The sequence below is a fragment of the Bufo gargarizans genome, chromosome 1 (genome assembly GCF_014858855.1).
Source record: "Bufo gargarizans isolate SCDJY-AF-19 chromosome 1, ASM1485885v1, whole genome shotgun sequence".
Lineage (NCBI taxonomy): Eukaryota > Metazoa > Chordata > Amphibia > Anura > Bufonidae > Bufo > Bufo gargarizans.
Genome location: NC_058080.1, coordinates 213893021 through 213906663, shown reverse-complemented (window position 1 = coordinate 213906663; position 13643 = coordinate 213893021). Strand labels below are relative to the sequence as shown.

General features: G+C 45.1%; 1 protein-coding gene across 1 annotated transcript in view; it reads left to right on the top strand.

Moving 5' to 3' along the window:
* Positions 1-13643, top strand: part of LOC122945932 (bifunctional heparan sulfate N-deacetylase/N-sulfotransferase 3-like) — a 550006-nt gene that overhangs the window by 181744 nt on the left and 354619 nt on the right. The window contains exon 3 of the mRNA XM_044305192.1: positions 1768-1922. Coding sequence (XP_044161127.1) covers positions 1768-1922 — 155 coding nt within the window. The remainder of the gene's footprint in view (positions 1-1767; positions 1923-13643) is intronic.

Sequence of the window (13643 nt, the reverse complement as noted above, 5' to 3'; positions counted from 1 at the left end):
GCAAGCTCCAGTGGGAATAGCCTCCCAGGATAATATCAGTAAAAAAACAGAGCAGGCCTCCAGTATGGTGAAAAAAATAAAGCTATTTATTCACCTAGTGGTGACGCGACGTTTCGGCTCAAACATTGGCTTGAGAAAGGCTTCATGTTGGAGCCGAAACGTTGCGTCACCACTGGGTGAATAAACAGCTTTCCTTTTTTCACCATACTGGAGGGCTGCTCTGTTTTTACTGATATATATATATACACTCACCTAAAGAATTATTAGGAACACCTGTTCTATTTCTCATTAATGCGATTATCTAGTCAACCAATAACATGGCAGTTTCTTCAATGCATGTAGGGTTGTGGTCCTGGTCAAGACAATCTCCTGAACTCCAAACTGAATGTCAGAATGGGAAAGAAAGGTGGGCTACAACAGCAGAAGACACCACCGGATACCACTCATCTCCACTACAAATAGGAAAAAGAGGCTACAATTTGCACGAGCTAAACCAAAATTGGACTGTTGAAGACTGGAAAAATGTTGCCTAGTCTGATGAGTCTCGATTTCTGTTGAGACATTCAAATGGTAGAGTCCGAATTTGGCGTAAACAGAATGAGAACATGTATCCATCATGCCTTGTTACCACTGTGCAGGCTGGTGGTGGTGGTGTAATGGTGTGAGGGATGCTTTCTGGGCACACTTTAGGCCCCTTAGTGCCAATTGGCCATCGTTTAAATGCCACGGGCTACCTGAGCATTGTTTCTGACCATGTCCATCCCTTCATGACCACCATGTACCCATCTCCTGATGGCTACTTCCAGCAGGATAATGCACCATGTCACAAAGCTAGAATCATTTCAAATTGGTTTCTTGAACATGACAATGAGTTCACTCTACTAAAATGGCCCCCACAGTCAGCAGATCTCAACCCAATAGAGCATCTTTGGGCTGTGGGGGAACAGGAGCTTTGTGCCCTGGATGTGCATCCCTCAAATCTCCATCAACTGCAAGATGCTATCCTATCAATATGGGCCAACATTTCTAAAGAATGCTATCAGCACCTTGTTGAATCAATGCCACGTAGAATTAAGGCAGTTCTGAAGGCAAAAGGGGGTCCAACACCGTATTAGTATGGTGTTCCTAATAATTCTTTAGGTGAATGTATATGTACAGAGAGAGAGAGAGAGAGAGAGAGAAAGAGAGAAAGATAAGCATTCAGGGGGTCATATTTACTAATCTGAAATACGCCTAAATTAGGCATACTTCAGGTGCAGATGGCGGTGCAATGGTTAGGTGCGTCGTTATCTTAGACTTTTCCCTGCTCACGCCATGTCTAAAATTCTGGGCATGTTGTGGGCAGGGGATGGGCCGGAACATCCATCTCATTCACCGTTTTCTACACCTGTTTTAGGTATAGAAAAGGGTTTAAATGTAATACAGCTCGGAAACTGTCTTACATTTAGAACTGGCGCTGGATGAGTTGAAGTTATGAATAGGCCTCTGCCAGCTATGGGGCTTTATTAAGACCAGTGTCTAAAACACTTGACTTAAGAAATGTGCTCCTCAGCATTTAGACAAACTTTTCCATGATGACTGTGGTAAAAAGATGAATAGTTAAGAGCCAAATAACCTAAGCAAAAAAATACCACAGGGATTATATAAAGCAGAATTCCTGATAATGAAGCAGAATTTCTGAAATGAGGAGATGAAAGACACTTTAGCAAAACATTAATTACAGCTAACTAGCACAACACTAATTTATATCTCATGCCTTTCTTCTAGGTACTGAGAAGGAGGACAGAGGCGATGACCTCTTGCTGGGCTCAGTGGATGAGTTTTGGTGGTTTCCACATATGTGGAGCCATATGCAACCTCATCTTTTTCATAATGAGTCTTCACTTGTGGAGCAGATGATTCTCAACAAAAAATTTGCTCTGGTAAGTATAGTTGTCTCTCAATAGCTTCATCTTCATATTAAAATTAGCCTGTGATCTCCAACCAGGAGCTAAGGACCCATAGCTGTATTACATTGTAGGAACCATGAGTTATGACCATGTGCACTGGCTACAATAAGACCTTCACATTAACTATTGCAGGCTTATCCTAACCTAGAGACAAATAAATTGTAGATGTTAATTATTATGTACAATGTAAGACCAGTGTAGTAAAGTACAGTATAACTTGTACCACTGATTGCACTTTAGTCTCTAAATCAGTAGATAGCAACTGACTGTCTGAGGCCCCCTTGGTTTGACTGTGCTGAGTGTAAAATTTGACATTAACAATTTTACCTGCAAAAGTTTATGATTTAATGTTTTACACCATACACCACATATTCATCATGGCTCTACACAATTTATTGAGGTTTCTATTTCTAACCATCATTTCAGGTGGCTCACAAGTTTCAGAAGGTTGAGGTTAGTATCACTTCTAGTGCACTAAACATGTGAGAGGGAGATAAATGCATAGCATATGAACATACAACATTCAAATAATATGGTTGACATCACAAGAATAATTAAGTTTGTGCAAACATTTCAACATTCATTGATTAGTTCCTCACTCTGCAGGGCCATACATGACTACTGCCAAAGAGGGGAACCAAAATATAAACAAACAAATACTATTTCCAAACATGAAAAATAACATTTTAATAGCCAGATTCCTTTAAACTTCGTTTCTCACAAGAATTTGGTTAATTTTGGAAGATTTTCAAATGCATAACTGTTATCTTTCCATGATCTCTGTAGATCTGTAAATTTGTTCACTGGAGCAGCTAACACATTAGATGGAAACCGTTTTTCTTATCTATTCCCCTGTTCTTCTTCAAGTTTGCTAATCCCTTGACCCATGAATTGATCGTCCCTGTAAATGGAAAGCTCATAGTGAACCTAACGAAACAAGGGTCATCTGTACTCAAGAGATCTTTCACATTGACCAATAGATCACACAGTGGAACATTACAAATGGCCAGATCTTACATCAGGAGATATAAATTCAGTAAAATACTTTAGTCTGCAAACTAATAGCCCAGTTCTATACACAGGTCTAAAAGAATGCTTTGCTTTACTGTACCGCATACAGTGTTATGAAGTACATAAGACGCAAGAAAATCTGAACTTTAGTATATACCATTGTGAAAGTTAATAGAAGTGTACCCTGTCAATTCCCCTTTAGCCTAATGATATATGAGGGTCGTTAAAAAAGTTCATTTTCTCACGTATCAGATACAGACATTTAGTCACAGGTCTCAGTTCATTTTTCAACATTGTTCCTTTGCCTTTTGGTTTCAGTATAAAAATGATGTACCCAAGTTTTACCCACAGTAACAATTCAAGAGGTTTCCAGATCATCATTTATGGAAGCCAATTGCTAATGTGGCACCACCGATGTCAACCCATTACTGTTGCAATCAACTCGGCTGACAGTCAGGGAGCAAGGACACTGGAGCAATCAATATCAGTGCTATCATTATGTGCTTTTGGGATGTTGGATTGAGATAGGTTCAGGACAGGTGAGAGCACAGAGCTTGTTCCTGGGGCATGCCATCTAAATGTGGTGTCAGAGGAACCCACAGACTCCTAGCTGTGGGTGTCTGATGTCAGTTGAGATGATGTTGAAGACAGAGTCAACCATTCCAGCGCATCAGGATTGGTCTTCAAAACACGACCGCTGGATGACACTTGTTGCTGCGGCTCTTGCTACCACAACCCTTTCTATAATGGTTATATTACACTATTTATTCACTCCAATATGAGAATCAAGGCATAATGTAATTGGTTATCTATGAAATCGAGTGGACACTACAAAAACGGTTATATTACTAAGGTTATTTACCAGTGTTGCGCGAGCACCAAAGTGCTCATAGAAGTCAATGGGAAAACCCCAGGCACCCCCTGCTCGGAAAAGAAGAGGGTGTCTGGTTCCTAAATAAAAGGTTAGAAATTGATGGAAACTCCATCAAAATGGTTTGGTAACAGCATTAAGAGGATAGCTGGATGCGTCTTAGACTCCTATTATGTATGCATACAATAGACAACCACACAAAGGCTCTATGCCAAAAGCCAGGTATGTGCAAGCCATCAATCTATCCATGAGACAGATAACAGCCAGCATACCATACAATGGCAGCCTTATGCACTATGAGCTATTCCAAACCAGCTCTCAACTGACAGAACCAGTAAACCTCAAAGTTATTTTGTTGGATTTCTTGGGTGGACCTGCCCACCTAGATCAATATCATTATGGCGACAAAATGTTTTCTGATTTGTCCTAACATAATATTCAATAACCTTTCTATACAGTTTTGTTATGTAAAAACTAATTTGCATAAACATGGACATATAGGAAAGACATGCAAATGAGCAGAATCTGCCTTGTTTTTCAGATGTCATAAGACTATGAAAACCAATAGATGGCGCTATTGAGTTATGAACAGCGCCATCTATTGGTTTCACAGTCCTTTGACAAGAGTAGACTGATAGTTTTGTCAGAAGACTATAAAACCAATAGATGGCGCTGTTCATAACTCAATAGCTCCATATTTTGGTTTCAGTCTTCTGTCAAGAATATTAGAACTGGGCTATTAGTTTGCAGACTAAAGTATTTTACTGAATTTATATCTCCTGATGTAAGATCTGGCCATTTGTAATGTTCCACTGTGTGATCTATTGGTCAATGTGAAAGATCTCTTGAGTACAGATGACCCTTGTTTCGTTAGGTTCACTATGAGCTTTCCATTTACAGGGACGATCAATTCATGGGTCAAGGGATTAGCAAACTTGAAGAAGAACAGGGGAATAGATAAGAAAAACGGTTTCCATCTAATGTGTTAGCTGCTCCAGTGAACAAATTTACAGATCTACAGAGATCATGGAAAGATAACAGTTATGCATTTGAAAATCTTCCAAAATTAACCAAATTCTTGTGAGAAACGAAGTTTAAAGGAATCTGGCTATTAAAATGTTATTTTTCATGTTTGGAAATAGTATTTGTTTGTTCATATTTTGGTTCCTTCTTTGGCAGTAGTCATGTATGGCCCTGCAGAGTGAGGAACTAATCAATGAATGTTAAAATGTTTGCACAAACTTAATTATTCTTGTGATGTCAACCATATTATTTGAATGTTGTATGTTCATCATATGCTATGCAATGATCTCCCTCTCTCTCACATGTTTAGTGCACTAGAAGTGATACTAACCTCAACCTTCTGAAACTTGTGAGCCACCTGCAATGATGGTTAGAAATAGAAACCTCAATAAATTGTGTAGAGCCATGATGAATATGTGGTGTATGGTGTAAAACATTAAATCATAAACTTTTACAGGTAAAATTGTTAATGTCAAATTTTACACTCAGCACAGTCAAACCAAGGGGGCCTCAGACAGTCAGTTGCTATCTACTGATTTAGAGACTAAAGTGCAATCAGTGGTACAAGTGATACTGTACTTTACTACACTGGTCTTACAGTGTACATAATAATTAACATCTACAATTTATTTGTTTCTAGGTTAGGATAAGCTTTCCCAGTGTCAGATATCATCACTGAGTTATTACCCAGCTTTTCCAGTGTCAGATATCTTCACTGACTTACTACCCAGCTTTCCCAGGTCAGATATCATCACTAAGTTATTACCCACCTTTCCCAGTGTCAGATATCATCACTGAGTTATTACCCAACTTTCCCAGTGTCTGATATCATCACTGAATTATTAATCAGCTTTTCCAGTGTCAGATATATTCACTGAGTTACTACCCAGCTTTCCCAGTGTCAGATTTTGTCACTGAGTTATTACCTAACTTTCCCAGTGTCAGATATCATCCTAGTGTAGATCACGAATATTCTAATTGCAAAATTTTATTATGAATTTTCCATGCAAAAGGCTACACTAGAAGGCTTGTCATAAGACTCTTAGTCTAATATTCCTGTCAGAAGACTATGAAACCAGTAGATGCCGCTATTGAGTTATGAACAGCGCCATCTATTGGTTTTCGTAGTCTTATGACAGCTAAAAACAAGGCAGATTCTGCTCATTTGCATGTCTTTCCTATATGTCCATGTTTATGCAAATGTTTTTACATGACAAAACTGTATAGAAAGGTTATTGAATATTATGTTAGGACAATCAGAAAACTTTTTGTCGCCATAATGATATTGATCTAGGTGTGCAGGTCCACCCAAGCCATCAAAGAGATGCAAAATAGCTTTGAGGTTTACTGGTTCTCAGTCAGATGACAGTTGGTTTGGAATATTTCATAGTGCACAAGGCTGCCATTGTAAGGTATGCTGGCTGTTATCTGTCTCATGGATAGATTGATGGCTTGCCCATACCTGGCTTTTGGCATATAGCCTTTGTGTGGTAGTCTATTATATGTCGTACATAATAGGACTCTAAGGGTCCATTCACACATCCGTTGTTTCTTTCCTGATCTGTTCCGTTTTTTGCTGAACAGATCTGGACCCATTTATTTTCAATGGGTCCTGAAAAAAATCGGACAGCACAATGTCTGATTTTTTTTTTTTTCAGGACCCATTGAAAATGAATGGGTCCAGATCTGTTCAGCAAAAAACGGAACAGATCAGGAAAGAAACAATGGAAGTGTGAATAGACCCTAAGATGCAGTTTCCAAACCATTTTGATGGGGTTTCCATAAATTTCTAACCTTTTTATTTGTAAACCAGATACCCTCTTTTCTTTAGAGCAGGGGGTGCCTGGTTTGATGCTCGGGTCTCCGATTGACTATTATTGTATTAAATTGCACTCGAGCACTCAAAGTATTTGGCCAAGCATAGCGATGCTTGAGGCAAACAGCAGTTCAGCAGAGCATGCTCGCTCAACACTATTATTTACCCCAATTTGAGAATCAAGGCATAATGGAATTTCTTATCCATTAAATAAGGTGGGCAATAGTGTTGATTGAGCACCATAGTGCTTGGGGTCTCGGGCAGAACACATCGGGATGCTCGGGTGCTCTACCGAGCACAATGGAAGTCAATGGGAGAACCTGAGCATTAAACCAGACACCCCCTGCTTTAAAGAGGGGAGGGTGCCTGGTTCATAGGAAAAGGTCAGAAATTGATGGAAACACCACCAAAATGGTTCGAGAACAGCATGAGGAGGATGTCTGGATGCATCTTGGACTCCCAGGTTGCTGCTGGGAACGATGTTGTCCGAGTAGTACGCCACTTTTACAGACTGACAATAATACGCACAAAACCGAAGATAAAATAGATTTTAGAGGAAAAATTGTTAGGAAACATTCTTTCCTGTATATTTGTTTGTGTATAAAGTGCAAGTGCTGCCAAAAATTACAAGGAAGAGGCACTACAATACACCCTTCGCTACACATAAAGGAAGGCATCATACACAGCCTTGAAAAATTATGATTGATGGACTGCTGGTGACCCTCAAAAACATTTGGAGCAAGGGCCTGCTGATCTGACCATCTAAAACAGGCATCCTCAAACTATGGCCCTCCAGCTGTTGTAAAACTACAACTCCCACAATGCCCTGCTGTAGGCTGATACCTGTAGGCTGTTCGGGCATGCTGGGAGTTGTAGTTTTGCAACAGATGGAGGGCCGCAGTTTGAGGATGCCTGATCTAAAACATTATGGACGAGGGCCTGCTGCCGTTTTGGTGACTCTAGATAACCTAAGCCCGATCGTACGTCCCTGTGACGGCAATGATCCATTCGGATGTCTGCCCTATCAACTTTCAATGTTATTTTCAGAGCGAACCACGGTGACCATGGGTAATGGGGAATCAGGTTTTGATTCTGGAGATGGAGTCTGAGAAACAGCTATGGCTATGACTTCCAAGCAAGGCAGTATGCTTGCAAATTACCTATTAGGTATAATTAGGTGAGGGCCTGCAGGTGAGCTGACCCTCTAAAATATTTTAGGTGAGGGCCTGGAGGTGAGCAGACCCCCTAAAACATTATATGCAAGGGCCTTGACTCAAAACGGGAAACCTCACCCGACCCTGAAAGGATTGACAAATTGATAGCTCTTTCTCGATTCTGTGGGTGGTGGTGCATGGACGTTCTTAGTTGGTGTAGCAATTTGTCTGGTTAATTCATATAACGGACGAGACTCCTCCGTGATAGCTAGTTACATGACCCCCGAAGTGAGGCTTGTGTTGATCAGACTCTTGGATAGTGAGACTGGACTTGTAGGTGAGGGCCTGCTTGTGATCTGACCCTGTAAAACATATGCGAGGAAAGGTGCTGGGCCGACACAAGCTGAATCCAAGATGGTGCCGGAGCGAGATGCCTCTGAGCAAGGAGAGCACTCGGTCAACTCTGATGGAGGTAGGGACAGTGAAGCCTACTCCAGACGTCCCAGAGATAACCTCCCAGTGTCCAGGGACTTTATTACACAAGCTCTAGGAGCGGCGTTAGCTCCATTGAAGCAGGATCTACAGGACATTGCTTGACTCACCGGAGCATGTTCAGAAGGCTACGGAATGGCTGGAAGAATACTTTCAGCTCAATACAACCCCGGACGTATCACAAGGTATAGTCTTTGAAGCACATAAATCTGTAATAAGAGGTCATTTTATTAGTTTGGGTTCCTTCCTAAAAAAACAAAGGGAAGAACAAGTGGCATCCCTCATGAAAAAGATACAATCTTTAGAAACTTCCCATGAAAAGAATCGATCTGAGGAGGTGCTAGAACAGTTAAATCGATTGCGCTCCTCCCTTAAAAATATTCTGAACCAAAGAACAGCAAAGCTGTTCCTTTCTGCGCGTTTTAAATATTACGCGCATGGGGATAAAGCTTCAAAGTTTTTACTAGTAACAGATTAAAAAGCAGAAAGCTAAATCGTATATACAAATGATCCGCACAACAATGTCCTCATTAGCCAGAAATACGGGGGAGATAACGCTGCGGTTCAAAGAATTTATGAATCCCTATATAACATACGCTCGACTGACACATCACAAGAAAGTGAAAAAAGATCTAAGAGGATTGATGACTGTTAGCTACTCTGAACCTTCCCACACTTAGGGACCCACAGGTTGCCTCTCTATTGCAACCATTTACACTACAGGAATTGACAGATGTGTTAAATAAACCCTGATGCATAAAGGTCTGGGCCCTGATGGCCTTCCAATGGTCTATTACCGTAAGTTTCAGACAGTCCGACTCCCCCAATTTTTAGCGTTATGTAATGATATGCTCAAAGGGAAACCTCTGCCGGAACAGATGTTGATGGCTCACATTACTATAATTCCTAAAGAAGGAAAAGATGACACGGTTTGTGCCAGCTATAGGCCTCTCTCACTCCTAAACAACGATCTGAAAATGTTTGCCAAACTTTTGGCACACCGGCTGAAGCCGCTATTGCCAAATATTTTCTGCAGCGAACAAGTTGGGTTTGTAGCGGGGAGAGAGGGGAAAATGAGCACCACTCGTCTTATAAACATCATTCAATACGCACGTAGCCATTCTGTGCCTTAAGTATTGCTGGGTACAGACGCCGAAAAAGCTTTCGACCACATTGAATGGCTGCTTATGCAAAAGGCTTTGACAAAATTTGGAATTCCTGCAGATTTCGTCACTGCTATCATGGCTATGTATTCTAAGCCCTCTGCTAAAGTGGTGGTCAATGGCACACTCTCTCCCTCCCTGCAGATCTCCAATGGGACAAGACAGGGGTGCCCTTTGTTGCCCTTGCTCTTTGTCCTGACGGTTGAATGTCTTTTTCAGGCTATAAGACAGGACGATAGAATACGGGGTGTTGAACTACAGGGGGTTCACCACCAGTTAGCAGCGTTTGTGTCATGGAACCATGAACCAGACGTACAACAAGAGATGAGTGGAAATAAGAAGGCTTTATTGAAAATAAAGCTGTAAGGCAAAAGTCCAAACGGATGGCTAAACCGAAGCAGGGTCTTGCGAAACCAGGGATCAGGAACCAGAAGGGTAGTCAGACGAAGCCAGGATCAGGAATCAGCAGGGTAGTCAGACGAAGCCAGGATCAGGAATCAGCAGGGTAGTCAGACGAAGCCAGGATCAGGAACCAGAAGCAGCAGCAGTCTTAGAAGCATGTGAGCACAGGAGGACCAAGCAAGGAACTGAAGCCACAGACCTCCTATATATATGAGCTAGGCATCCAGCTCCTCCCAGTGGGAAGGAGGAGCCGCAGGGTGGGAGGCTACAAGAAACCCAGAAACCAAGATGGCCGCCAGCACATGTCAAACGAAGGAGGACAGCAAGGAGGTAAGACCATGACAGTACCTCCCCCTCAAGGGCCCCTCCTCCGCGGAGTAAGGAACGGTTTCTGAGGGAAGCGTGCGTGGAAGGCTCGGAGCAAGGCAGGAGCATGGACATCTGCGGAGGGAACCCAGGAACGCTCCTCTGGACCATAACCACGCCAATGGACCAAAAACTGCACCCGGCCGCGGACCAGGCGTGAGTCCAGGATATTGCTCACCTCATACTCCTCACGATTGCCCACTTGGACCGGACGAGGCCGAGGAATCGAGGAAGTGAAACGATTACACACCAGTGGCTTCAACAGGGAGACATGAAACACGTTGGAGATCCGCATGCCAGGAGGAAGCGCAAGGGCATAGGCTACCGGGTTTACCCTGCAAAGCACTCGGAAGGGACCAACAAAGCGAGGCGCCAGCTTGGGAGTGGGCACTCGAAGGTTGAGGTTGCGGGTGGACAACCATACGCGGTCTCCGACCTGGTAGGAAGGAGCGGGCGCTCGTCTGCGATCAGCCTGGAGTCTCTGGCGCTGCGCAGAGACCTCAAGGGACCTCTGGATCTGTACCCAAGAAGCACGTAGGACGGAAAGGTGATCCTCCACAGCCGGAATATCCTGGGGAGAGAATACCTCCGGTAACACGGCAGGTTGGAACCCATAATTGGCCATGAAGGGAGACGTCCCAGAGGAAGAGTTCACCGCCGTGTTCCTGGCAAACTCAGCCCAAGGCAGGAGGTCAACCCAATTGTCTTGGTGATCGGAGACATAGCAACGAAGGAATTGCTCCAAGGCCTGATTGGATCGTTCTGCGGCCCCATTGGACTGAGGGTGGTAGGCCGAGGAGAAAGAGAGATGAATCCCCAACTGGGAGCAAAAGGCGCGCCAGAACCTGGACACAAACTGACTCCCCCGATCCGACACAATCTCCTTGGGCAAACCGTGCAACCGGAAGATCTCCCTGGCAAAAATCGAGGCCAACTCTTGTGCAGAGGGTAACTTCTTAAGAGGAACACAGTGGCACATTTTGGAAAACCGATCCACTATCATGAGAATGACCGTATGGCCTCGGGATGCAGGGAGGTCCACAATGAAATCCATCCCCAGGTGTGACCATGGACGCTCCCCGGTGGCTATGGGTTGCAAAAGGCCCAACGGAAGGTGCCGAGGGGACTTACTCTGGGCACAAACGGAGCATGCCGCTACATATGCGGCGATGTCGGAACGTAGAGAAGGCCACCAGAACAGACGTGAAACAGCCCAGGACAGCTGATTCTTTCCAGGATGCCCCGCGGCCTTGGAGTTATGGTAGGTTCGCAACAACCGAGTGCGCAACTCCTCAGGCACAAAACACCTGCCGTTGGGTCTCCCAGAGGGAGCACCAGATTGAGCCGCCAAAATCTGCTCACCCAGGGGAGAGGTCAGGCTGGTGCGAATGGCGGCCAGGATCTGATTCGGAGGTATGACCGAAGTCGGAATCGACTCCTCCCCGGACAGCTCGGAGTACTGCCGTGATAAGGCATCCGCTCTGATGTTCTTGGAACCGGGTAGGTAGGAGACCACGTAATTAAAACGTGACAAGAACAGAGCCCATCTGGCCTGACGTGGTGTCAATCTCTTGGCCTCAGAGAGGTAGGTCAGATTCTTGTGGTCCGTCAGGATGAGAACCGGAACCACCGAGCCCTCGAGCAAGTGCCTCCATTCTTTAAGGGCCTGCACGATGGCCAATAACTCCCTGTCACCAATCTGGTAGTTGCACTCCGCGGAAGACAGTTTCCGGGAGTAAAACCCACAAGGAAGCAGAGGACCCTCTGGTGTTCTACGCTGAGACAGGAGGGCGCCTACTCCCGTCTCAGACGCGTCCACCTCGAGGACAAACGGCAACCCAGGGTTGGGATGAGACAGAATCGGAGCCGACACAAAGGCGGACTTTAGAGCCTCAAAAGCTCGGATGGCCTCGGGCGGCCAGACCTGGGGATTACTGCCCTTCTTGGTCAGATCCGTGAGAGGCTTGGCTAGCATGGAAAAGTCCCTGATGAACTTCCGATAATAATTGGCGAAGCCCAAAAAGCGCTGCAGGGCACGAAGACCACTGGGCTGGGGCCACTGTAAGACAGCCGAAACCTTCTCAGGATCCATGGAGAACCCCTCAGCGGAAATGATGTAACCTAAGAAGGTTACCTGGGATCGGTGAAATTCGCATTTCTCAAGCTTACCGAACAGCTTGTTCTCTCGTAACCGTTGCAACACTCGTCTGACATCCAGAATGTGGGCCTCCATGGATTCAGAATATACCAAGATGTCATCCAAATAGACCACCACACACTGCTGCAACAGGTCACGGAAAACATCGTTGATGAATTCCTGGAAGACTGCGGGCGCATTGCACAACCCAAAGGGCATAACCAAGGATTCATAATGACCGGTCCTGGTGTTAAACGCGGTCTTCCACTCATCGCCCGCCTTGATCCTTACCAGGTTATATGCCGCCCTCAGGTCGAGTTTGGTAAAGACTGTGGCCCCTTTGAGGCGATCGAACAGCTCGGAAATCAAGGGTATCGGGTAAGCGTTCTTGATCGTGATGCGATTGAGACCCCTGTAATCGATGCAAGGCCTCAACTCACCGCCCTTCTTTTTCACAAAGAAAAATCCAGCCCCTGCCGGGGACGAGGATTTGCGAATGTGTCCGCGTGAAAGCGCCTCCCTCACGTACTCCTCCATGGCCTCATTCTCCGCTACCGACAGTGGATAGACTTTGCCACGAGGCGGAACGGCACCAGATTGTAACTCTATGGCACAATCGTATGGGCGGTGCGGAGGTAGGGCAACCGCACGCACCTTATCGAATACATCCCGGTACTCCTCGTATTCAGGAGGCAACAGAGAGTCCGAGGAAGTACACAGCAACTTGACAGGCCCATGGATGCAACTAGCCCCACACTGCGGTGACCACGAGAGGATCTCGGCCGATTTCCAATCGAAAGTCGGATTATGCTTCTGGAGCCAGGGGTACCCCAAGACCACCGAGTAGTGTGGAGACGAAATAACCTGGAGACAGACCGACTCTCTGTGAACGGCACCAATGGCCATCCCCACTGGAAGGGTCTCATGAGTCACGTGTGGCGGCAGAAGGGGTCTGCCGTCTATCGCCTCAAGAGCCAGTGGGGAACCTCGAGGCTGCAGAGGAATGGAATTGGCGGCAGCGAACACACTATCAATGAACAAACCACCAGCACCAGAGTCCACCAACGCCTGGGTCGTCACCGAGCCCCCGACCCAGGAGAGGACAACAGTAATCAGTGGTTTGTCAACACGGGAAACCGGGGACGAGGAGACTCCACCCAAGATCTGCCCCCGACAGGATCTCAGGTGCGAGCGTTTCCCGGACGGTTCGGGCATGCCAACCGAAAATGCCCACCGAGACCACAGTACATGCATCGGCC